Below are 26947 nucleotides of genomic sequence, written 5' to 3' on the forward strand. Positions count from 1 at the left end.
CCAAACTAACCATTTAATAAATGTTGGGCAGCCCTGCTGGTCAGAGGTTGCAGCCTGCCATCGCCTGGCAGCTCTCTCGAAGCTAGGGAACGTGTAGGTCTCCCAGGAAGAAGGTTTCCTGCTCTCTACCTGACCTTCTTTGGAGATGCCTGAGTTATCTCTAGTGTGACCCTTGACACAGTTCCCTGCAGAACCTGACTTATCTCTAGTGTGGCCCTTGACACAATTCCCTGCAGAGTCTTTCCCCCTGCTGCCCATAGGGTATTCTGACATCAGGCTAGGAGTTTTCTATAGGATCCTGCTGCCACATAAGGAGCCTTATGATAGCCACGTAATGCCCAGTCACTTCCCCAGCCTTTATATCCCCCCCAACTCTGGACTAGAGCTATAACACTGAAACAGTCTCCGGAAGGCTATTTCCTTCATACCACAGGGTGGACAAGGACCTGCTTGCTATTCCTGCTTCCTTTGCCCTTGTGGTCCAGTGTTCAAAGGACCAAGGGGAAAAAAGGACGAGACTCCCAAATAAAGCCTACCAATTTAATATAACAAACATTGTTGCACAGATGAAAAACATTCTAGACCGAAGAATAAAATCACTCGCTACTTCTTTCCTGCTAACATTGACTAGCTTTGCTTTTGTTAGCACCACGACTGTCTTTTTCTTTTTTTATTGATTTTTATTGAGCTCTACATTTTTCTCTGCTCCCCTCCCTGCGTCTCCTGTCTTTTTCATCTAATAGCCTGATAAAACCATGAAAACAAAATACTGCAAACAACCTTGAGTTTCACCGCATGAAATTCAGATGTGTCTAAGTGTTTGCTAAGCCATGCTGTCTCCTGAAAGCAGTCTCGCAAGCTAAACTGCTACTGTGATCAGTAGATAAGTTTACCTGATACTGGGAAATACAAAGCTGCAATGCCAAATTTAAGTAAGATGGGTGATTTTAGTGTTAGTTAGCCTTTAAAATAGTTTATGTTATATCACTAGTACAAGAAAAAGTAATATACAAAAAAATATGTAAACAGGTTTCTTTAAAATCCTAGTAAACATTATTTCAGAAGTCTTAATACACAAAATTAATCATATTATGTACCATAATGTCTGGTAATTATATAATAATATAAATAATATAAGGGTTAATATTATTTCAGGAGTTTTAATACACAAAACATATTGTTAAATAACATAACTTTCCCTTAAAATACATTTTGAGTTTATTTTAGAAATTATTACGCTAACCCTCGTATATGGTGTGCAAATAAATATGTATGAATGTGAATAGAAAAGGAAAAGGCACAATTCGTGGCATGTCCTATTATAAAAAGTCAAAAATGATTAAAAATAAAATTATCAATGCTAAAGAGAACCATTAATGAGGAATAATCATCCAGATGGTCAGATGCAAAGGGTATAACTAAGTAGAATTTTTCTCAGCATCTTACTGTCGAATTACATGAAGTTAGCCATCAAATAAATTATAGATGCAAAAAGAGAAGTTATCATTGAGCTTCATATTAAATTAACAAATGTCACAGGACACCACATTCTCAAACATAAATAAGAAAAGGAGATACCCAAGCAATCATATTCCAGTCAGAGCCTCATGATCACTTATGAAATACAAATGACTTGCTCCACCCTGATTTAAATGAACTACTTTACTCCTAGGGTTATTAGCTCTTCCTTATTCTAGTCATTTCTCTATGAGTTACATGTATGATCCTAGGAATGGAGAAAATTTCCCAAGAGGTTCTGCTAAGTTATGTCCATATTCATAATTCTCTTAGTTACATATGTGTATTTTAAGGATTCTTGACATCATTGCACTGAATGTTTCTTCCGGAAGACTCTCTTGGTGAAAATACCTCACTAGAGGCAGCCGGACTAGACATGCTCTGAGAAAGTTTCTCTTATTTCAGGAAAGCTGTCAGATTTATAATCCATCTACAAAACTATTGTCTAAAAGGCTTGGGGAGATTGTTCAGTGTATGTAAGACCAGTTGTCCAAGCTCACCTGTAAATTCTAGGCAACATTCATGGGTGTGTAACTGGAGTGGGCACAGACAGGCAGATCATGGGGTTTTCCAGAAAATATTCTAACTGGAGTGTTGAATTCCAGACACTGTGTCAGAAACCCAAGTCAGATAAAAAATAAAACACTTAGCACTGATCTGTACACACACACACACACACACACACACACACACACGTACCTATACAAGCACATAAGGGCATACACACTTATACCACACACACACACATTAAATAACTAATTTCTAAAAAAGAATATTTGATACTTTAAAACCATTCCCTTACTTGAATTGGTTTCTTACCAATGAACAATCACATATCATAAATTTATATTAATGCTTACTGAATGAGTAAAAGAAAATACTATTTAGATGTAATACTAACAAAAGTCATAATACTTCTGTACAACTTTAAAAGATCCAATTAATGCTAGGCCTACTTCTTTTACCTTAACAATCTTAGCTTTGCCAGTCTTTTGAAAACTCAAAATAAAATAATCCTGCTACATTTATGTTAAGTACGGACTCTTCTTTCTCTAAAAGTTAACCTCTTTAGCAGCCCTGGAGTAACCCTGCCTTCTTTTCTCCTCCAGACAAGAAGGCCTACTTCTACCATAGCAGCTTTCAGATCCTAAATGTTGAATACACTGAGGCGCTAAACTCCCCGGCTACGCAGGAGCACAGGCATTTGAGCGAAAGGATCGAGTCGATGGTAGGTTCACGCTTGATTTTCTTTTTATTTCTGCATAAAATGAAAACAGTAAGACTCCTAATGTGATAATAATGTTTTCATATAATAATGTTACCAAATAAATATTCTGTATCTTTTCTTCCCTTGAGAAGTGAGAAATTTGTTTCTCGGCTTTCTCTGAGGTTTTTTTTTTTTTTTTTTTTGCCAGTATACTAGTTCTTATTCATATTTTCTCCTGTCATGATTATAACAAAGTAGGAAGGCCATAAAGAATATGGATTTAATTTGATTATGACTTCAAAGACTGGAAATCTGTTGTTTGTGTGGTTAAGTATTGAGACCACGCTTTTATATTTATTTCACCCTTTCTTTTTTTCTTCCATTATTCAAGTAAGCATATAAAGTAGCAGGTGTAAAAGATACGTTCACAGCCAGTCAGTCATGGCACATGTCTTTATTTCCAGAACTTGGGAGGCAGAGGTAGGTAGATCTCTGAGTTCAAGGCCAGCCTGATCTACAGAGTGAGTTACAGGACAGCCAAGGTGGTTACACAGAGAAACTCTGTCTCAAAAAACCAAAATAAATAAGTAAAAAGTTCACCATACAAGGAATAAGACAGTTCAGAGACCAAGCTGGTGTGATGATAGCCCTAATAGTTTGAACAGAAACGTTCAAAGCAAGCTTCGCCCCATGCTTGAAGATGGCTCCGTCTACTTGCTTTGTCCTCACAAGCAGACGCCTGGCACTCATGCATCGACAGAGAGCTTAGCTAGCTTTCAGTCCTGGGTTAGAGTTGACCAGTCTAAGGTTGCTCACTTTCCCTCTCCTTTTTCAAAAGATCTAAATATGTAAATTAATCCAAAGCTTGTGAAACTTTTACATATAACATAGCCAAGTGATAGTCTCATTAAGCCTCAGATTTCTGGGCCTGTGACTCAACTTCTAATTCAATAAATCTTGGTCACCCTTCCCCACCAATACACATTTTTAACTAGTTCCAAAGTGGTACTGACACTGTCTACACACCACACTCTGAGAGACAGAAGTTAATCTCCAGTGATACACACCACACTCTGAGAGACGGAAGTTAATCTCCAATGAGCACTATCATTGCTGTGGAACTGAATAAGCAACTTGTCACACAACTTAGAGGTGAACTTCATTGGGCGCCAAACTTTAGAAGTTTGAGCAGAAAAAAAATGCACAGCAAGCTACGAGTGTCCCTGAAGAGCTTTGTTCTCTGTCAGGTTTTCTCCATTAAACTCTCAACATGCATGTGTTCCTGTGACCACACAACACTGTGGAGTTTCTTAAACTTTTTCCAGTTGTGACTTTTTTGTGCTAAGAAATGGTTTTGGTTTTTTGTTTGTTTGTTTGTTTGTTTGGTGTGTGTGTGTGTGTGTTGTTTGTTCTAATGAGACAGGTTCACACCATATAACTCTGGCTGGTCTGAAACTCAGTATGTAGAGCAGACTGACCTTGTATTCACAGAGATCTGCCTGTCTCTGCCTCTGAGTACAGCAATTAAAGGGCATGAATCCCCACACTAGGCTGTCAGAAAAATATTTATGTATTACTCAAAATATAGTATATAAATTAGAGACATAAATCAAACATTTGCTGACAATAAATCATAGATAACTTTCAAACAAGCACGCAAAGTAAGAAGTGCTAGAAAAATATGTTCACCATGAAAGCAATAATTAATTTAGATATCACCTTGATGCTAGTTATATATAGATATATATATTCCATTTATTAAATATAAAAGCAATTTGCATACTAATGAGGTAGATATTATTGTTTATTTTTACAAAAAATTTAATCTTGGCTGCATATTTGATAGAGCAAAATTCTAAGTATCTGCAAGGTTTTTCAATTAACTGATAATTTGATTTAATAATTATCAATGATAACACATTCCACATAAGTACAAAATGCTAAAGCATGTTTAGGGCCTATCTTAATTAGGGTCACTATTGCTGTAATGAAACACCATTAGCAAAAGCAACTTTGGAAGGAAAGGATTTACTTTACGCATAGTTTCATATAACAGTTCATCATTAAAAGCAGTAAGGGCAGGAACTCAAGCAGGAGAGGAACCTGGAGGCAGGAGCTGATGCAGAGACTGTAGAGGAGTATTGCTTTTTTTTTCTCATTTTTTTTATTAAAGATTTCCATCTCCTCCCCTCCTCCTCCCCCTTCCCTCCCCTCCCTTCCACCCATACTCCCACTCCACCCCTCTCCAAGACAAAGAGCCATCAGGGTTCCCTTCACTATGTTAAGTCCAATGTCCTCCCAGCTCCCCCTAAGTCCAGGAAGGTGAGCAACCAAACTGACAAGGCTCACAGTGAGCCCGTCCATGCTGTAGAGTTCATGTTCATTGCCGCTGTCCTTGGTTTCTCAGTCCTCCTCCACCATCAGCCACATTCAGAGAGTCCGGTTTGGTCCCCTGTTCCATCAGTCCCATTCCAACTGGACATGGTGGTCTCCCGTTAGATCTGTCCCATCGTTTCAATGGATAAACGCACTCCTCACGGTCCTGACTTCCTTGCTCATGATCTCCCTCCTTTTGCTCTTCATCGGGACCTTGGGATCTCAGTCCGGTGCTCCTATGTGGGGCTCTGTCATTTTCTCCATCCAATGCCAGGTGAAGGTTCTATGGTGATATGCAAGATATTCATGAGTATGGCAATAGGATCTGGACATTTCTGGCACCCTCTCCTCAGCTGCCCAAGGACCTAGCTGGGGGCGTCTTCCTGGACACCTGGGTACCCCTCTAGAGTCAAGTCTCTGCCAACCCTAGAATGGCTCCCTTAACTAAGATATATAATTCCTTGTTCCCATATCCACCCTTCCTATATCCCAACCATCCTATTCCCCCAAGCTCTTCCCATCCTCCACTTCACACTTTTCTCTCCCCATCCTCCCTTCCCCCATCCCACCCCACCCCCATGTCACTGCCAAATTCCTTCTATGAAGCTACAGTTACCCTGATACCTAAACCACACAAAGACTCAACCAAGAAAGAGAATTACAGGCCAATCTCACTCATGAACATCGATGTAAAAATTCTCAATAAAATACTGGCAAACAGAATCCAAGAACACATTAGAAAAATTATCCACTATGATCAAGTAGGCTTCATCCCAGAGATGCAGGGCTGGTTCAACATACGAAAATCTATCAATGTAGTCCATCATATAAATAAACTGAAGGATAAAAACCATATGGTCATCTCATTAGATGCAGAAAAAGCATTTGACAAAATTCAGCACCCCTTTATGATAAAGGTCTTGGAGAGATTAGGGATACAGGGGTCATTCTTAAATATAATAAAGGCTATTTACAGCAAGCCGACAGCTAACATCAAATTAAATGGAGAGAAACTCAAGGCCATCCCACTAAATTCAGGAACAAGGCTGTCCACTCTCTCCTTATCTCTTCAATATAGTGCTTGAAGTTCTAGCAATAGCAATAAGACAAAACAAGGGGATCAAGGGGATTCGAATTGGAAAGGAAGAAGTTAAACTTTCTATTTGCAGATGATATGATAGTGTACATAAGCGACCCGAAAAACTCCACCAAAGAACTCCTACAGCTGATAAACTCCTTTAGTGTCGTGGCAGGATACAAGATCAACTCCAAAAAATCAGTCACCCTCCTATATGCAAAGGATAAGGAAGCAGAGAAAGAAATCAGAAAAGGACTATTGCTTTTTGCCTTGCTCCTCGTGGCTTGATTAATCTGCTTTCTTATAGAACCTAGGACCACTAGCCCAGGGGTGGCACCACCCACATTGGACTTGGCACTCTTCTATGAATCACTAATTAAATTAAGAAAAAAAAGCCACAGGCTTGCCTACAGCCTGATCTTGAGTAATTTTTTTAACTGAGGTTCCCTCTTGTCAAGTGACTGTACCCTGAGTCAAGTTGGCATAAAACCAGCCAACACAGAACTTGCTTAGTATTGGAAGTTCTCTTCATCGCAAGCCAAATTTTATTTGACTTTTGAACTTTAAGCTAGAAATTCAAACAGCATTTTTTAAAATCAAGCATTCCAACATATACAATGCAAAAATGCATTACTTTGGTACTTAAATTTTCAGGACTAACAGTGGGAAATGATTAAGCATCTTTGTTTCTTGTAATTAAATCATACCTACACTAAAAATTTTGTCATGCATAACACAATCGTCGCAACCTGATCCAAGATGTCTCTGGCATCATTGCATAATGCAAAGGACCAAGGCTCCAAACACTGTACTTAAACTCCCTTTGAGCACACCAACACTCCCTATCTCAGGCTTTCTCCATTCAATCTGTTCTTAAAAATTAGAGAGTTCAGTTGTATCATTTGTGCTAAGAAATTGTCTGCTTGGTGCTCAATCCATGAGCATCCAAAAGTTCTTGGAGCTATCAATGATCTAAACCTGGAGAGATATTGTCATAAACAGTTACTTATGAGAAGTCCCTATCTACACGATAATAGAATGTAGCATTTCTGGGTTTAACTAAATATTGAAAGGATCAAGCTTCACTGTGGGGATCAAGACTCAGCTTCCTATTAACACAGCAGATGTCTTAATGGGGTCATTCAGTTCCAGACGGATCAGGACAGATACGAGAGGTCAGCTCAACCTTAACCAAGCACACACAGAACTGAGACAAGCTAACTGTAAAAAACTGGCATAAGAAATACCATATATTCAGCAACACAAAGACATGAAAGGAAAAAAAGAAATATTATATATCTTTGCAAAATATTTAATGTCTTAGAATATATACATACATATAGACACGTAGTATTAAACCTTGTCATCCTTAAATTATTCTCAAACATTTTCTAAAACATAAATCACAAAGTATGTATATATACCCTTTCCCATTAAAATGAAGGTAATGTTAGTGTTTTTATTAAGATTTTACACAATACATAAAAATGTCAGGACACACATAAAATGTACGGAAGAAAATTCAAAAAAGCCCAATGGGGGTACACGTCTAGTACTAACCATTCAAGGTCTGAGCTGCCTTCCTAGGCAAACTGCATCTGCTACACAGATGCAAACACACGTCTTTCTTACAGTAGAGCCAAATATATGCTATTGCCTTCTTTTCTTCAAGAAATATATCTTCATTTAATTTTATATGTTTAAATATTAATGGATTCAGAAATACACAATTTAAAATACCTAATAATCATTATTGCATATGGGACCACAATATCTTATTTAAAAGCTTCTCTATAAGCAGATTTTTAAAATCTTTCAGTAGATTTGTGGGGCTTTTTTGGTTTGTGTGGGTAGCTTTTGGATGCAAGTGATGTACTTGTTATCAGTTTTATCACACGCTAAACTCTCCCTGTTCTATCTTCTGTCTTTTGCTCTTTTCCACAAGATCAATCTTTGCCTACATCATTACCAAGTTATATTTGAAGTGCTGTATCTTGATAATATAGTTAATGTTTAAATTTTTCCTTGAATTTTTGATGTATGGTTTCCATAGTTAATATATACATGTATCTTTCTGTAGAAGAATAAATGCTTATAGAATTATAAAAGAATATTTTTATAAATAAAAGAATAAAGGACCAGCATTTAAACCAGGGTATCATGTCTCTGAATAGAAGACTTGCTATTTTTCATAGGTCTCAGTAAACCACAAATACTGTCCTCTTCAAAATTTGCAGAACAGCATTCCTATAAATAACAAACAAGACAATGGAAATGCATAGAGAGACAGAGATCAGAGGAGCATGAGCTCCAGGACACCCATCCTTTTAAAAATGGAAGAAAGGGCTCAGTTGATAAAAGCTCTGATCCAAAATAAAGGGGAAAGTAACTTTTTGATTTATCTTAGTCTTTATTTACAATTTTTAATGTTTCCAATTTAATTGTAATTTTTAAATTCATTTTATTTATTGCTTATTTTTATTGAAAATAGATTCTTTTCTCATAGCATACATTCCAATTGCAGTTTCAGCGGTGTCCCCTCGTCCCAGCTCTGCTTCATCTTGACTCTCCCTCCATTTCTTCAGAGAAGAGCAGTATAGTTCACACACACACACACACACACACACACTTGCAGACCAGTGTTACAGCGGACAGACCGCATGACCACATACCTTATTTCCTTTCTACCTTGAAAATTGAGCTTTTTAAATCTCTGAGTTTAAAGTGGCAAAATATGATCATGGATATTAAAGAAGACCAGAAAACATCATCTCTACCATTCGCCTCACAGATAACAGACAGACACACTCTAGCTGTTAGGTAACAGACTAGAAACAGTGGTTTATAGAACACAGGAGAGCTGCTACGGTGTTTCCCTTTTAAAAGCAAAAATGTGACAATTATACTTTAATTCTATTTGTAATGCTTTTATATGATCTACTTTATTAATATGTATAATGATGGTCACTTATGTTTCAATTTTTGGAGTTTACTTACATGACATATAATTCACAGTCTTTAAAAATCGTAAGTGTGACTGGTAAGAATGCTAGAGTTTTCTTTTCTCTCTTTGTTTGTTCTTTCATGCAGTACATCCCAACTGCAGTTTCCCCTCCCTCCACTCCTCCAGTCCCCTCCGCCCAGATCCACTGCTCTCCATTTCCCTTCAGAACACAGCAGGCCTCCAAGAGAAGAGCATTCTATAACATGAACAGAGTCCTAAAACCAACCATCAATCATGAGGAAAACACAAAATCCCTTTTTTTATTGTTTACTTAGTTTCCCCAATGTTATAAAAATATCAATAAAACAGATCATAAAACCAAATGAGTATAAAATTTAATTCATTTGGATAGTCTGGTAGGGAGCAGTTATGACTCAAGCTCTTAATAAACACAGTAACCCATGTCTTTTTACGTAGATAACTGAAATATAGATCACTAAATGATAGAACTAGTTTACTTCACGCTATATAATTCGGTGATTTTGCTTTTTTCATGAAAGTTGCTGCATTTCCTCAATTTTTAAAGGAAATATAAATGATTTTAATACAGTCAAAGTTCACTATATTTAAGAAAATGTAAAGTCTATATGGGAAAAACAAAATTGTTTTTCCACATCACTGGTTGTGCTATTAATCTGCTAATGGGAATTGATTTTAAAAGTTGTTGTATTAGAGAAATCATATAAATTTTATCAGCTAAAGAAAAGTTGACTTCAACTCCTGGATAAATATAATGTCCAGCACGCTGCCTAACTCCTCATTTCTATTATCTCACGTTGACATACACTGGGGTCAACCGCATCATATAAGTGAAAGAAATCCATTTCCTACTATAAAAACACGATATACCTGACCTTGAACCATATTAGGACTCTGACAAAATATTCCTTGTTAACTGACAAGACAGCTACCTCTAAGGTTGTTAGACCAAGAAATTATCAACAAATGATTGTAGATTAGTTTAGAGTCAAAAATTAACAGGGAAAAAAAACACTGTTCTTTGCTTCTTTCCACCTTCCCTTCAGATTTTCATCAGTAATCAGCCTTAATCATCTAATTAATCACTAATTAACCTTAGCCTGATTTCAACCATTTGAAACACAGTCATCGTGAACCACATGCATATCGAGTTGTGTGAAACAATTTCCTTAATGTTGACTTGAGTCTTATCCCAATCACCTCATTCACAACTAGCAAATCATATGTCATAAGGTCTCATGACGTAAAACATTTGATGTAGTTAGAGAGATTTGTATTGAAGGCATGCCCTGTCCAGATCCTTTTTGCTTAATAGCTGTGAAACAGGACCCACATCAGAAGATTATACTATTGGCCTATATTAGTTCTATGCTATCTGTGACAAAACTGACCTGACCTCATCTGATAGATTTCTACTTCTCAACATATAAGACCCATGTTACAGAGTCATTAAATAGAAGGAAGAGACCACAATTTCAGTGAGATTATTTTTCCATTTTCTTTCTGCAGATTACTAATACATTCCGAGAATCAGATTTAAAAAGTGAGTTTATCAGAACACATGTTGTCAAACTCAGGTAAGTGAAAGCATAACAAAAACCATATTTGCAAAGATGCAGCTTAGTATGTTTGACTTCCGTTCGCACTGTGGATATTAAATGGCATGTTCTTGTATTTGTTATAATAAGATGAAAATAAAAATAATAAGAAATGGGACATCTTAAAAATGAAGTAAAATGCTATATTCATTTTGCTATTGTGATGTGGGATTCCCCTTTGTATGTTGTGAATACAGTTGGTTAATTAATAAAGAAAACTGGCTTGGCCTGATAGGGCAAAAGAATAGAGGTAGGCAGGGAAAACTAAATGGAATGCTGGGAAAAATAGGTAGAGTCGGAGCGAAGCCATGGAGCCCCACCAGAGACCAGATGCCAGAACTTTAGCCGGTAAGCCACAGCCAAGTGGCAATACACAGATTGATAGAAAGAGGTTAAATTAAAATGTAAGAATTGGCCAATAAGAAGCTAGAGCTAATGGGCCAAGCAGTGATTTAATTAATACAGTTTCTGTGTGATTATGTTGGGACTAAGAGGCCGGGACAAACAAGTGGCCCTCCTCCAACACTATTGTATAAATAACAGTATCACCACATTCTTAATGGATGCAAGAAAAGCTGGTGTGAGGTGGCAGTAACAGGGCCATGCTACTGTATAAATCCTCTGGATATCATAAACCAGCCTACATACAGTACCTCCTTTTGTTACAAAATACAGTACACCATGCCAACACCAGAAGTAAGAGTTTGGCTTCACTTGCATGGAATGTCATAATAAACGGATAATATGGAAGTAAAACCCATGAGAAGTCTGTAGTGGACAGGAGTGGCAGTGAGAGGCTTTGGGAATCTGCTACTCCATGTGGTATGACAGGAGAGGCTCTTCCACAAAAACAGTCACACTGAACAATGTTCCCAGAAACATCTTAAATGACCACATTGCTCAGTCCTTCACATGGCAATATGGAAATTCATGCAAAAAGGTGCATGAATTCTTTCTCAAGGACTAATTAACATCACAAAAATAGACAGAATTGTGTTTAAATCGAGCTTTGAAGAGGAATAAGAGGCTGAGGGAGAAACTACAGAAAGGTTACAAACCACATTTCTATCCAGTGTGCATTCCTTTGGGTGATTTGTTGTGTCTGCACTATCTTGCAATGATAAAGGTTTAAACCAATACTGAAGGAGTCGATGGAAAACAACCATTCAAGTTTTTGTTCCTTTTGTTAACGTCTCACTTGCCACTAATCCACTGTAGTCTGTCTTCTGACCACACTCCAAAATGTAAGGTGTTCTTGCCAATTTCATCAACAGCATCCAAATCACAAAATCCAAGAAAATTACTTCAGTTTTACTCTTGGATCTCTGAGCACCATTTGCCATTGTTGGCTTGTCCTTGAAATATCATTCCCTGCCTCTTAGGACTCTTCACAGCCATGATTTTGCTGCTTACAATCTAGATAGCCTCTCTGTTTCTTTTGCTAGCTCTAGTATGATCCTCACAGATTGAACATGAGAGTACCCTATGAGCCACATATCCCAGTTCACACTCTCCCCTTTCAGTGGCTTCACGGTCACTGTTGATTATTCTTGAAGTTGCCTCTCTGACATGGTGATCTTTTATCCCCAGATATGAATAAACACAAACATATTTTTAAACAACTTAAATTTTTATTGATTTTATTGAGCTATACATTTTTCTATGTTCCCCTCCCTTCCTTTTCCATCCCCTTCAACCCTCCCTCATGCTCCCCATGCTCCCAATTAACTCAAAAGATCTTGTCTTTTTCTACTTTCCATGTAGATTAGATCCATGTCTCTCTTAGGGACCTCATTGCTGTCTATGTTCTCTGGGATTGTAAATTGTAGGCTGGTTTTCTTTGCTTTATGTCTAAAAGCCACTTACGAGTGAGTACATACGATATTTATCTTTCTGGGTCTGGGTTACCTCACTCAATATGATGTTTTTTAGATCCATCCAATTGCCTACAAATTTCAATATGTCATTAATTTTTTTCTGCTGTGTAGTAATCCATTGTGTAAATATACCACATTTTCCTTATCCATTTTTTAATTGAGGGGCATTTAGGTTGTTTCCAGGTTCTGGCAATGACAAACAATGCTGCTATAAACATTGTTGAGCACATGTTTTTCTGGTTTTTCTGGTACAATTGAACATCTTTTGGGTATATACCTGTATATTCCTGGGTCTTGAGGAAGGTTGTTTCCTAATTTTTTGAGAAATCACCATACTGATATCTAAAGCAGCTGTACCAGTTTGCACTCCCAACAGCAATGGAGGAGTGTTCCCTTTACCCCACATTCTCTCCAGCATCATCAGTGTTTTTGATCTTGGCCGTTCTTTCTTTTATATCATTAATCACTTCAAATATATTTCTCTACTGGTAATAATACGTTGAGAATTTCAAGATTCCCATTTATTTTTTCCTTTTTATACTGCAACTTGTTACCATCTGAAAGAGTCTAAGAATGCATAGATAGTATCAATACAAATGCAAATATTTTTAGCCACATTCAGGATTCCAAATTTCTGGGGAAAAACTCTTTTTCCCCATTTATAGCTGAGCCTTGGAAAGAGATAAGCCCTTTCTTTAGGGTGAGCAGGATTTTTTCTCTTTAATCCACACTGCCAGTAGAGTTCAGTTGTTTGAAATCTAAATGCTAATTCCATATATCTCACTCACCCAAGACCATGCCTCTATTTTGTTATGTAATTATTAAATGGAAGCCTATTAAATAGTCTAGAATATGTAACTTAGCAGATTTTTTTGATACTAGTAATTTTCCTCATTATCCTGTGGATTCAGTTTTGAATCTGAAATAGAACTCATACCACTTTATATAACATTTACATAGAATTTTAAAATTGCTTAGATTTAGCAATACATAAATTGTAATTGTTCAGTGTCTATTGCTCCAGCTAAGTTGCTCAATCACGAGAGTGGCAATAGTGAAATTTCACCACAGCCAATTACTGGAACTTAGAGTAGCGCCTAGCATCGCAAAATGTTGTTTTGTACACGTTAAAAAATATATACTAAATTAGTTCCTAGGACAGATGTTAAGTCTACAATTTGAACTGGCATTTGAGTTGGGCAGAGGAAACTGTATACAGAGGTGTACGAGAGACATTGAGCCAAATTTGGCAACTGCACTTTCCCCAAAAAGAAGCAAACTACCCTAGTTTTAAGGTTACTATTGTTGTGATGAAACACCATAACCAAACACAACCTGGGTAGGAAAGGGTTTATGTGGCTTATACTTCCATATCACTGTTCATCACTGAGGGAAGTCGGGACAGGAACTCAAACTGAGCAGGAACCTGGAGGGAAGAGCTGATGCAGAGTCCATGCAGTGGTGCTGCTTACTAGCTTGCTCCTCATGCCTTGCTCAGCCTGATTCCTTCTTGAACCCGGGAGTCCCAGCAAGGCATGTTACCACCTGCAATGGGCTGGATACTCCCATATCAATGACTAATTTAGAAAATATCCTACAGCCTCATCTATTTATTTATTTATTTATTTATTTATTTATTTATTTATTTATTATTTAAAATAATGGTTTCTCTGTGTAGCCCTGGCTGGCATGGAACTCTCTCTGTAAACTAGGCTGGCCTCGAACTCACAGAGATCTGTCCCCCTCTGCCTCCCGAGTGCTGGGATTAAAGACATGTGCCACCACCACCCAGCTCTACAGCCTGATTTTATGGAAGCATTTTTTTTAATCGAGATCCCCTCCTGATCGATAACTATAGCTTGTGACAAATTAACATGAAACTAGAAAGAACACAAGCCAAGACCAGATGGTGGAGGTGGCCCATAATGTTAATTATTTGTAAGTGAGGGCTCAATGAAACCAGCAAACTGGTTCACTCCGTGGGTAGAAAGAAATGCTTTTGGAGGGATAAGATCAAACTGCTGTCTGGGGGCATGGAGAACAACGCTTGTCAGGAAAGCAATCCAATTTTCAATGATAGTCAGTGGGGTGGGGGTCTTGGAGCTGGTAGAACTTGTTTGAGAACTGGATGCCTTAGCCCACAGTGGTTGCTCTTTGGGGTAGACAAAGGAGATAGTGGTTTTCGTGATAAACAGAAGCCGACCTTACAAAATTCCTTAGTAATTCTGAATCTAGACTTCTGTTTAACTAATAACAATCCTTCTGCTTACCCAATCAGAGACACTCAGTTTAGGTCATTGCCACCAACACTGCTATTTGGAGGCCCACTTTCAACCTAACATTGTTGATATGAAAGAAAGTAGAATTTATCTAAGTTTTGATATCAAGTTCATTGTGAAAAATGAGTCTCTGTGGTCAATAAAAAGAAAAATAAAATCTTAATATATGCCTATAAATTTGTTGTTGTGGTCAGATGAATGCATCTGTATAACAGAAAACTGATATTTTAACTCACGTAAATTTGAAAACTCATCAACTTTTAAGTTAGTTTAAGAAAATAAATATTTTTCTCAACTTGGTAAGTCTAATAACAGGTAATGGTTATTATGGTGCACCTTAGTATTTTCCATGCATTCTTTCCAAAAGTTCTTTATCAATTTATGCATATAATCTTCAGAGAAAAAAACCATTTAAATCAGTAAGATTTCTGGACTTAGTGTATTAAGAAACGTAAATAGTTTATGAAAAGTCACATGGTGGTAGCATTCTGGTTTCTTTTTTTTTAAATTTATTTATTATGTATATAGTGTTCTAGGCACCAGATCTCATTATAGATGGGTATGAGCCATCATGTGGTTGCTGGGAATTGAACTCAGGACCTCCGGAATAGCAGTCAGTTCTCTTAACCTCTGAGCCATCTCTCCAGCCCAGCATTCTGGTTTCAAAATGCTATTCTGTATGGTGATTATGGTGGGCTGTGTTAAAACCCAATTTGGGAAATAGCATTGTGAGATATCATTAAGTGTGCCCGTTATGCAAACGTGTTCCCAAATGAATTCTTTTAAGATGGTCTCATCAAGAGCATATAAATAGCACAAAAGTATTGAAGGTGTCTGTTTCTTTTGACTTTCAGGAAAGAAGGGAATGGTGTGATCGCAGATGCTGTCATGAAATTTCGATCTAGTAAACGTGCCAATAAAAAAACCATGAAAAGCAGAATCCAATCTGTGCTACGCATACTGAATAACTCTGGAAACTTGGAAATAGCCCCTTCAAATGAGATAACATGCAAGTATCATTTCTATGCCTTTTCGTTTTAATATAGGTTACAAATTTATTCATTCAAATTCACATATTAATTAAATGAGAATCTTACCTCATTATTTGTAACTGAACCACCAAAACTGTACTACAATTCTAAATATAATATATAGTCCTTTAACATAAACAGTCTAAGATTTTTCTCTTTTACTAGTCATAAATATTTTGAAGATTTGATTTTCTTCCTAAATACAATAATTTCAACATAGGGAGATATCTATTTCATACTGTCCACACAAGGGCAATGTACTTTAACTTGTTCTACCATATCTTTTTCTATTGTTTTGAGCCCTGTATAGAATGACACAGCATGATAAAAAAAAAATTCATTTTCTTTCTGAAATGGATTACGTAAGTTAAGACGGTTCCAATAGAAGTGAATTTTAGAGGTTGGAATTTAAAAGGATTTATGGCCTCGGTTTTATCTTTGTAAAATGGGAATATGATTCAGGACTGATATCTCAAATTTGCATAAGAAAAATGAGAAAATGCTTTTTTAGTTTTATAAAATTTATTATGACAAAATTTGCAAATGATTAAAAATGCTTAAAACATATTTGAATTGACATGTTGTAACATAAAGAACCGGCTACTTATTGGGGTTTCTGTCCTGCCCAGTTTCCACATCCGGTAGGTCCCAAAGAATCACACAGAAGTCTACATAAGTTATAAAACTGATTGGCCCATTAGCTCAGGCTTTGTATTAGCTCATATAACTTATATTACCATTATTCTAGTTAGCCACATGGCTCAGTACCTTTTTCAGTGGGGCAGGTCACATCCTGCTTCTTTGGTGTCTGAACAGGACTGTGGGAAGAGCTTCCTTTTTCCAAGAATATTCCTGTTCTCATTGCCCCGTCTCTACTTCCTGTCTGGTTGTCCCACCTATACTTCCTGCCTGGCTATTGGCCAATCAGCATTTACTTAAAACATAATTGACAGAATGCAGAATTGTCCCCCACCAACATGTAGTCAATAGATCTATATACAGGGTACTGTGGCATTTCAATACCTATGCATTATATAAAGATTAGATCAGAGAAACCGGCTTTGCTATCAAATCAGACATTTAATAGTTCTTTGCTTGGGGGACAGTTAATGTCATCTCTGGTAAGTCTGTTAAAATATTCATTAATAGTTTTCAAGCATAGTTCATTACAACAGTAGAACATGAAAAGCGATCCTTCCTACCCATCCTTACTTGCCATCCCATTGTCTGTCCTCTCTCCATTCTTCCCTCCTAGATACCCTTTACAGGGGTAGATAAAAACTATCCTATTCCCTACCTCTTTAAGTTTAGTGTTTTAATTCCCACATGAAAGCAAGAACATACATTATTTGTTATCTTGAGCCTGACTTAAAACACACAATGCCTTCCTATTCTATGTTGTTTCAAATGACAGCATTCTCCTGTTTTATTGCTACATAATATTCCACAGGCTTTCTGTACCACTTTTCTTTGCATACTTGTAAATTTCTGATGGGTATTATGCTGCTAGATTTTTGTCAGTACCACCAGGCAAGTATTCCTGGAGTGTATTTAAAAAAAAAAAAAAATTGAGCAATTCAGGTGAGCCGGTCAATAAGCAGCACTCCTGCATGGTCTCTGCTTCAATTCCTGCCTCCAGGTTTCTGCCTTGATTTCCTGCCCTGACTTCTCCCAGTGATGGATTGTGATCTGGTGTTGTAAGCCAAAACAAACCTTACACACACACACACACACACACACACACACACACACAGCATGTCACTCTTTTTTTTTTTTTTTTGGTTTTTCAAGACAGGGTTTCTCTGCAGCTTTTTTAGAGCCTGTCCTGGACCTAGCTCTTGTAGACCAGGTTGGCCTCGAACTCAGAGATCTGCCTGCCTCTGTCTCCCGAGTGCTGGGATTAAAGGTGTGCACCACCACCGCCCGGCAGCATGTCACTCTTGATTATGGTGTTTCATCACAGCAATAGAAACCTAATTAACACAAAAATTGATATCAGGTTTATGGGATATCATAGATGAGATTAGTTTTGGCAAATTGTGTAAGGACTTTGTTACTTTAGGCTAGAAAAGCCACTGAGTGTTCAGAGCATAAAGAGCCATTACGGGAACTCACAGATAATGCTGAGATTGAAACAGGTGACAGTGGCACAGCTTGTGAAATTTTAGGGGGAGGTTTATGAGACCCTTACAGACTCTGTTGGGGCCATTCAATGTTTTGAATTAAAAATCTGTCATTCTAGTTAGCTGCAGCTGAAGGATTAGCTGTGATTGACAAGAGGCCAGGATCATTAAGGGGGAATTTTCTGGCAAGTGTTTCCTCAGGGTCATCACACAGAAACTGTGATCCAGAGGAGCCTAAGGTTACACCTGCTTCTGGCAGCTGAACTTGGTAAGAAGTAAGAGTTTCCTAGGTCATACTGACTTTGAAGATAAAGAGGTCATGAAGGCCATGATCATGAGGTCTGAAGCCATGGGAGGCCAGGAGAGGCCACTGGTGGAGGTGCGGCCTCAGTTGCAGCAGAAATTCCAAGATTAAAGGGATTATGCAGAGAACTTTAGGCTTGGCATCATGCAGTCCTCAAAGAGAGCCCAGGAAAGGCTATTGGTATAGGTACAACCCAGTTGCAAGAGGACCAAGCATTTTGTAGATGCCAGTACCTTGAGGTGATTACCAAGAACAAAAGCAGGTATGGAGTAAAGCTGGCCAGAGTATACTGGAGGGAACGGAGCTTGAGCTGCCTAAATCCTTTGGGGAAAGGATCATGGGGTGAGTCCCAGATGTCTGACACTGAGGTATGTACTGTAGGACTTTTGTTTTGCTTTGATTTGATAGTGACTGTGCTCTGGTTATTACCTCTTGGAATAAGGAAGTATTTTACTTATTTTGATTTTATAGAATACACAGTTATGAGACCTTTGATACCTTGAGAAACTTTGCAATTTTAACGTGACACTATATTTTAAAGAGACTGAACTTTTAAAGTTTTTAAACTTTAAAGACTATGGAACTTTTAAAAAGTTTAAATGCTTTATATTGTGATATTAATATTAGCATTCCATCTCGTGGACAAATGACAAAGGGAAGTTTGTTGCTGAGCGTGTCAAGTTGGCAAGGGATAGATTTTCCTGTCTAGTGTTTTGGCAATTTGACCCAAGCTAGAGTCATATGGGAAGAGGAATCTAAATAGCAAACATTCTCTGGCAAGACAGGCGTGTGGGCAAGCTAGTGGGTTATATTTTTTATTAATGTTTGATGTGGAAGAGCACAGTCCATTATAGGTGGTGCCAACCTTGATCCTGGATAATATAAGAAAAGAAGCAGTACCAGGTCCTGTCTTGAGCTTCTGCCCAAACTTCCTTCAGTGATGGAGTATTACCTGAGAGTTGTAAACCAAAGTGAAACCCTTTCCTCCCACAGTTGCTTTTGGTTATGGTATTTATCACAGTTATAGAAACCATATAAACATCTTGGTGATTTTTAGCAGTTCTACAAAGCACATGAGGTGTGATATCTCCTTGACAACTGATTTTGATTCCTTTAGACATTTACACAACAGAGGATAGCTGGATCATATGACAGCTCTATTTCTAACCATTCTTTCTGAAAGAACTCCTGACCCTTTTGCATAACAGCAATGGTAATTAACAGATGAGTTTTGTTCATGCTATTCTTCCTTCCATTATAATATATTCCTTCTATTACCCAGATCATGGTACATAATAGATAATCAGTAAGTAATTGTTACATGACTGAAATAAAAACTACTTAATAAAGAAATCCTCTGGCTCTGCCTATACTTCTGGAAGGAGTCAAGGCTTCATAATGAGCTGAATATCAAATAGTTTTCATAGCTCCAGCCCTGGTCTAGTATATACCTACCACCAAAGTCCTAATTGTTTAAATGTTCAAAGGCTTAACTAACAGTAGATAATCATGGCATTAGACCCTCAAAGTTCTCTGAATGCCTCCATTTCCCTTCATTAAACTATCTTTTCTTGTTCCAACTAATGAGTTAATGTTTATCTCAGTAAATAACTCCTAGACACCACTCCAAATCCACAGTTCCACTCTGTCCTGACTGTGATCACTCACAGACCAGTCTAAGTAAGCAAATATTGCCTCTTCTCCTACACATTACGGTATACTTCCAAACTACTTCCTGGATAGTTGTTATATATTTGGCAGTGTGCTGGGTAATTTTGCTAATAAATCAATAGCAGTTTCTACCTCCCTGAGACTCATAGCAAAACTGAAACAAAAAAAAATATTCTAACTGTTAGACTTGACAATCAAGAGAAGATATACAAAGTCAGGATACAGTTTAGAAGAGAGCATTTCCATTATACATATAAGACCCTTGCTTGTTTTGCAAAACATGAAAAAAATGAAGAAGCAAGAGAAAGAATCCATCAGGTCAAGCCTATCTAATAAATACAGCAACTTATATAGGGATCCAGAAAAGAGACTAGAGGACAAATGGACTCAAACATAAGAAGGATCTCCATATCGTGAGATATGGAAAGAAGAAGCTTTACCTAAAGGTGGGGGTGGGGGTGGGGGCAAGAACTCTAACAGAATGCTTCGACAGCACAATGAAACAAGAAGCTTATGGATATCCCCATAGGTTTGTTTACTAACAACATTTAGGAAACATAGATAGATAAGGGCCCAGGTCAAAGAGTCAATATGTTGGCAGTTAGGATTCAAACTCAAGTCTGTTTTGTTCAAAGAAGGAAGAAAAGTGATCAGTTTTGTTTTTCCTGCTTCCAACAGGATGACTTGGCCCTACTGATGCTTACAAAAGCAAATGAAATGCACAAACTTGGAGATGCAGACTGTGCTTTCATTTTCCGACTGCCCAAACCCAAATAATCACATGGAAACATTATTAGTTACAATACTGTTTGACCAAAGACTCAGGCGTATTCCTAGCTAGCTTTCACATCTTAAATTAACCCATTTCTTTTTTTTTCTTTTTCTTTTTTTTCTTTTTTTCTCATTTGTTTTTGTTAAAAATTTCCATTTCTATCATTTTATATTTTACCATGAGGTTTGTGGTTTGTTACCTCACATCTTGCTTCTTTTGGCAGCTACATGGCAACTCCTCAACTCCGCCTATTTTCTTTCTACATCTCTATTCAGATTTCCTGCCTGGCTTTACTCTACTAAGCCATTGACCAAAACAAATTTATTCACCAACCAATAAAAGCAACACATATACAGAAGTACATCATACATCACAAACTTTATGAAACCGGGAATAATTTTGGCATAAACTATTTTTAAAGACTATAAAAACCTGTCTTATGAAGTTTGATTTCATTTTATTGAAAATAAGAAGATTGATGGCCCACTAAAAATGTTCAAGACCAGCAAGAATATTTTCGTACTCATTTTAGAAAGTATAAGTCCAATAAAGTAACAAAAGAATCAATCTGAAAGTATCATAAGTGTACCAATGTCAAACAATAAAAGTATGGAGTAGCAAAGAAGATGGGGTTTGTTAAAAGGAATGAGAATGAGAAAAGGGAAATTTTAGACCATTTTTAACTTCCAGTAGGTATGGTACTTTTTTTACTAAATGAAGAAATATAAGTAGCAACTTTCAGATAAAATGTGTTGTTCATACTGAGTTTGAGATGACTGTAAGACCTGCCTTGGGAATTCTGAATTCAGACCTGGAAGTGGAGCACACAAACTGTCACTACCTAGTGCTGACATTGTTGTCTTGCCTGGCACTCCCAACAACCCAGCATGCAACACCTGTAGTAACCTACTGACTATTGCACAACACACATCTTACAACCTGGGGCACAGGTGTTATGCCACCTTCCATTCAGAATGTCTTTTCCTTCTTGTCCTCGTGAGCCATTCCTTAGGGTTTCAAAGTACAGGGCAAATGTTATGCCCTTCATGATTTCATCTGTGACTCTTCCTGTATCATTACTCTTTCCTCCACTTTATTTCTCATTTGTAATACTTTCTTAGTTAGTATCAATCTGTAAATAATGTGTTGAGGGAGCCTCTGTTTTATTAACGACTGAAGAAACAACACACGCTATAGCATCAGTAAAGTAATACATGCATATTCCAATGACTATTCACAGGTGCACTTGACAAATGAATGATTACCTTCTAAGTGATATCACACTGAATCGTAATGACTGCTTAAGCCTTTCTTTTGCCAAGAGTAATGAGTGACTTTGGAGCAGGAAAATCTGTATTTCATGAAAGATGTAAGCAGGAACTTCCAACAGTTTGTGCGCAACAAACTAGGATGGGGTTGCAAGGAGAGCTTTCTGGGGCACATGACTCAGAGGTTCTTTCCAAAGGCTTGAGGTGGAGCCTGGGAATCTGAATTTCAGCAAACCCTCCCAGTGACTGAGTTTCTGGTTGCCCTGGCACTGAGCTTCATGAAACCAAGGTGAAATGGTTTTCAGCTTATATTTTGTTTATCTTGCTCTCACTCTTTCTTTTTTAACACTAGCACTCACTGACCAGGATACAGAAAATTTTTTGACTCAAGGTAAGATTTTTAATTATTTTGTAGTTATCAAATTATAAGGATCTTAAGTTCAAGTCTTTTTAGCCCTTTGCCAAAGTCTTATCTGTGAAGCCGGTACCTTCGTTCTGAGTTTACTCTGTAGGGATCTTGTAGAAAGCAGTCACTGCTCTTAACAGTGGCTGATGTATGAGTGTTTTAGTAATTTCTCCTCCTTCTAGAAAAGAAAAAAGAATAGAACTACAGTAGAGTTTAATCCGCTTGGCACTCAAGAACAAGCTCCAGGCAATTTTCTTGGCAGTTCTGGGGAGCTTTGTTCCTGTGGTTCTAAAGCAGTGTTTCTGTCGACTTGTAAATTATGGCTGATGACAACATCCATGTAGCTTTTTTGAACCACCAGAGTGCCTTGCTTTGTTGTGGATTTTGGTTAATCATAAGGTAATAAATTGTAAAAAGTATTTTAAGTTTGAAGCCCTTAACTTGAAGGGAAAGTCATGTCCCAACATCACTCGATATATATACTTTTAGGCTAAGAGGACAGGTACAAATTCCTAGAAACATAAAATTTATGTCTCAAATCAGTCAAATGTAGTTAGAAATTAGTTCCATGTACTTGGATTTCTGATTTATTTTAGATACTTAAGAGATTCTAAAAGGTACTTCACTCTAATATATTTTTCAATTCAGTTCTGTGTTTAATTTACAATTATTTTGAATAAAACTGTAATAAAATAATTCACCAAAGAATTTATTTGGAGAAGGCAGGAAAAGAACCCATATCCAAATATATTCTTAATAAAAGTCTAATCCTCTTTTATTAGAGAATTTGTAAGAAAACAAATGCTTAGGATTAGCAACCTATTACCAACCCAGCAATAGAAATGTATATTAATGATTATATGTCTATTATTGCTAATAAACATTAAATACAAGAAAAGATATAACATTTTGGGTTGAGAAGAACTGAGCAAATTAACCCACGCCAGTCCATTTCACCTCACTGAATTGTTTGTAGGTTTCTTAAAATATTTAAATAAAGTTATATTTTTTAAGTTACATTTTTATTGATTATTTGTTTGTATGCACATGCTATGGCAAGACTATAAGCAGGAGTCAGTTTTCTCCTTCCATTATATGGGTCCCAGAAATCAAACTTACATTGACAGCTGAGTGGTCTAACCAGTCTTAAACATAATTCTAGAAATCAGAATCTTCTGTCACATTCAATTCCTTCCAAAGGTCCTCTTACTCATACACAGCCAGGTAAGGAGAACCAGAACATCCATGGTGAACTACAGTGTTCAGGAGGAAGTCTCTGGGTACAATGGTTTTACTCCAACTTCACTATGCACATGCATCTGTAGAAGGAGCAGCGGGGCCCAACCGACCATGCCTGCTACATGCATCTCTCCTCAAAATAACAGTTTCTGACTTGTTAGATGGTGTGGGACTGAAAGTCAGTATTCCCAACAAGGTTCCAGGAGTAAACATTTAATAAGGCCACAGGTCATATTTTGAGTAGCTAGAAAAAGGAAACAATATAGGAGTTTGGGGCCTATGGAGGCATATCCAGTACTGACCTGTGCTAGCCCACACTTAATGAAGTATCCCAAACCATGATGAAAGTTGCTTCAGAATTAGATGGCCTTATTCAATTTACTTCAGAACTGTGTTCTGTAACGCAGTTCATAAACATGCCTGTCCCTTAAAAATATAACATATTGAACCAGATATATAGTAACACATCTATAATCCCAGGACTTGGGGTGTAGACTTGGGATGATCAGTAGTTCAAGATCTTTCTCAGCTATAAATAGAGTTTGGAGGTGGCCTGGGCTATATGAGGCCCTGCCTCAAATAAAAATAAGTGGTCATGCATTTGGAATATCCAGCACGTGTTAGGAAAAGGGTGGGAAATCGTCAATGAGGAAGAATTGCTGCAGTAATTTTCTGAATGGGAAGGAGCATCACCAGGCCAGCAAGTTAATCCATTTTTCTTGGCAGAATGTGGAGCCCGCCCGGACCTCATCACACTGTCTGAAGAGAGGATCATTGGGGGCACTCTAGCCGACACAGGCGACTGGCCCTGGCAAGTCAGTCTCCAGCTCAATAATGTCCACCACTGTGGAGGTGCCCTGATCAGTAACTCGTGGGTCCTGACAGCAGCTCACTGCTTCAGAAGGTGAGTCCACAGCTACTCTTCCATCTGGGAATAATCAGGAGAGACAGCTACATGAAGACTCCACCCGCTACCCCAGGACTAAACATAATTGGATTGACACCTAAATAATTCAAAGGAAATTATTTCTGAGTTGTTTCTTTTTTATTTATGGAAGTGTAACTGTCTCTTCTCCTTTGGCATAATCATTTGTAGATAGCTCTCTTTTTCAAATGACAGTACTACAACATAGCAAAGAAAATAAGAATCACACACTAGAGTGCTTGATTTAAATTCAATTCATAGAATTTACATAACTGCACTCTGTTTTCAAATTAGGGCAACACTACTAACTAAGTGCTAGTGTTCCTGGTAGGTCTGGTTACACTATTGTTTTTTAAAAAAATGGTAAATTGCTGTGGTCCAGGCTGGAGAGATGGTTTGTTGGTTAATAGCACTTGTTGAGCTTTCAGAGAACTCAGGTTCAGTTCTCAGCACCCACATGGTGGCTGTAGTTCCACAGCATCAACACCCTTTTCTGAGCTCTGCAGGCACCAGACATGCGTGTGGTGCACACACATACGTTCAGGCAAAGCATACATATACATCAGGTTAGATAAGTAAGATAACTCTTAATTTTTTGTTGAAAATGATTTTCACATTATATTGCATAAGCTAAATAGTAGACTGATGTTGGCCTAGAGACTAGAAAATCCCATTAATTTAGTTTCACAAAACTGATCTAAGGCCTATACGGAACACAATACTCTGCTTCATAGAAGCACCAAGTACAACCACAGCAGTGCTATTACTTGAGAGCGGTTATGTTAGGCCATTTACACTTCGGAATGACTGCAGACTATTACACAGGTGTAAGTGACGGCTACAGAGCAACTGTGCAAACATTCTGTCGGTGCAAGCTGAAGCTCACACTGCTCACAATAAAAGGATTTCTTCTGTATTCAATATGAGACCTTCTAGTTTCAGGCATATATTGGTACTGGATATCCAAGGCTTAAAAAACTTGGGGAAACTAAACTAAAAAAGAAAATCATCCAGAAAAGTAACTCAGGTGTTCCCCTAACCATATCCATTCTTTTCTCGGTCTTTTATTAGTAAAATACAGCATCCTTATGATATACAACAATGCACCCTCAAATCAGTCCAAACATGTTTCCAAAAGTATGCATCCTAAACTTTGGGCTTGTAGCTTTTTTTCTCCTCTAACTCTTTTTACATTTCCCCATCTATGAAACTTCTCAAGTTGCTGTTTTTTTTCCTAAAATGCTATCATTTCCAAATCCCCATTTGTTCAGACTGGAATGTTTTTGGATAGTCACAATTCCAAAGAGATGGATGGTACTGAGAGCTGAAAGCACTGTCTTTTATCACATTTGTTTTTTTTTTTAACTAGTCCATTAATTAGATGAAGAGGATTAAACATGAACACAACTTGCACACAGTTTCTGAACAAAGATTCCAGAAAACCTCTCATCTTTCTGCTGCTGTTTTATAACTCAATGTTGGTGACTAATTTTGAAATTTACTTGAGAGATCGCCCTCAAATCATATGATTCGGGTTTAAATAGGCATGTGTGCTGCTGCACTTCAGGTAACACAGGGAACAAAATTCATAAAACCAATTCAATAATCAATGTCACATGAAATGTCATAGTAAGACTGACACTATTGGCTTTCAGCCACACCCTTAGTGTGGAAACCAAAAGTATAAGTGCCTGGACTTAGCAGACTTTGGTGTAATTGGGGATGCACTAAAAACAATATTAGATCTGTATTCTCTTGGAACCTAGGCATCCAAAACCAAGGAAAGTATGTCACCATCTTGAATGGTGTAATCACAGGTATCAACGATGAATTCCAAAGCCATGCAGGAAATGTATTTTAATTTTGCCACCACAAACCTACTCTCTACCTTGTGGCACCACCAGAGCTGAGAAGCTATGTAGACTATATCCTGGTACCCTCTGTACTGATTGAGCATCACCAAGAACCATGAGCAGGCACTTGTTAAGGGATAACCACCCTTACATCCAGGCACAGAGACATGATGAGGCTCTATTGAAAATTATTCTATTATCATCTCCTCATGGTATTTTCTTACTTTTCATGCCAATTTTTTTACTTTTCTTAGTAATCTTTGTTGTTTTCTGCTAGTATACTTGTCTCTTCCACCAGTGTATTGAACTCATACAGGATAGAAATCATAACTACTTAGTGTTCTGTTTCCAGAGATTTTCCTCACACAAACTAGACAGCCATGGCTTGTTAACCTATGAATGGAGAGCACTGTAACTGTTTTAAGTGACAGTTTACTTT

The 26947-nt window shown here is 37.5% G+C and overlaps 1 protein-coding gene across 1 annotated transcript in view; it reads left to right on the forward strand.

Annotated features, from left to right (window-relative positions):
• The window catches only part of LOC119806744 (transmembrane protease serine 11D-like), a 76468-nt gene that overhangs the window by 40509 nt on the left and 9012 nt on the right, over window positions 1-26947 (forward strand). Inside the window, exons 4-8 of the mRNA XM_042054653.1 lie at window positions 2628-2746; window positions 10672-10739; window positions 15771-15925; window positions 22438-22476; window positions 24457-24634. Of these exons, the coding sequence (XP_041910587.1) occupies window positions 2628-2746; window positions 10672-10739; window positions 15771-15925; window positions 22438-22476; window positions 24457-24634 (559 nt within the window). The remainder of the gene's footprint in view (window positions 1-2627; window positions 2747-10671; window positions 10740-15770; window positions 15926-22437; window positions 22477-24456; window positions 24635-26947) is intronic.

This window comes from Arvicola amphibius, chromosome 1, assembly GCF_903992535.2.
Source record: "Arvicola amphibius chromosome 1, mArvAmp1.2, whole genome shotgun sequence".
Taxonomy (NCBI): domain Eukaryota; kingdom Metazoa; phylum Chordata; class Mammalia; order Rodentia; family Cricetidae; genus Arvicola; species Arvicola amphibius.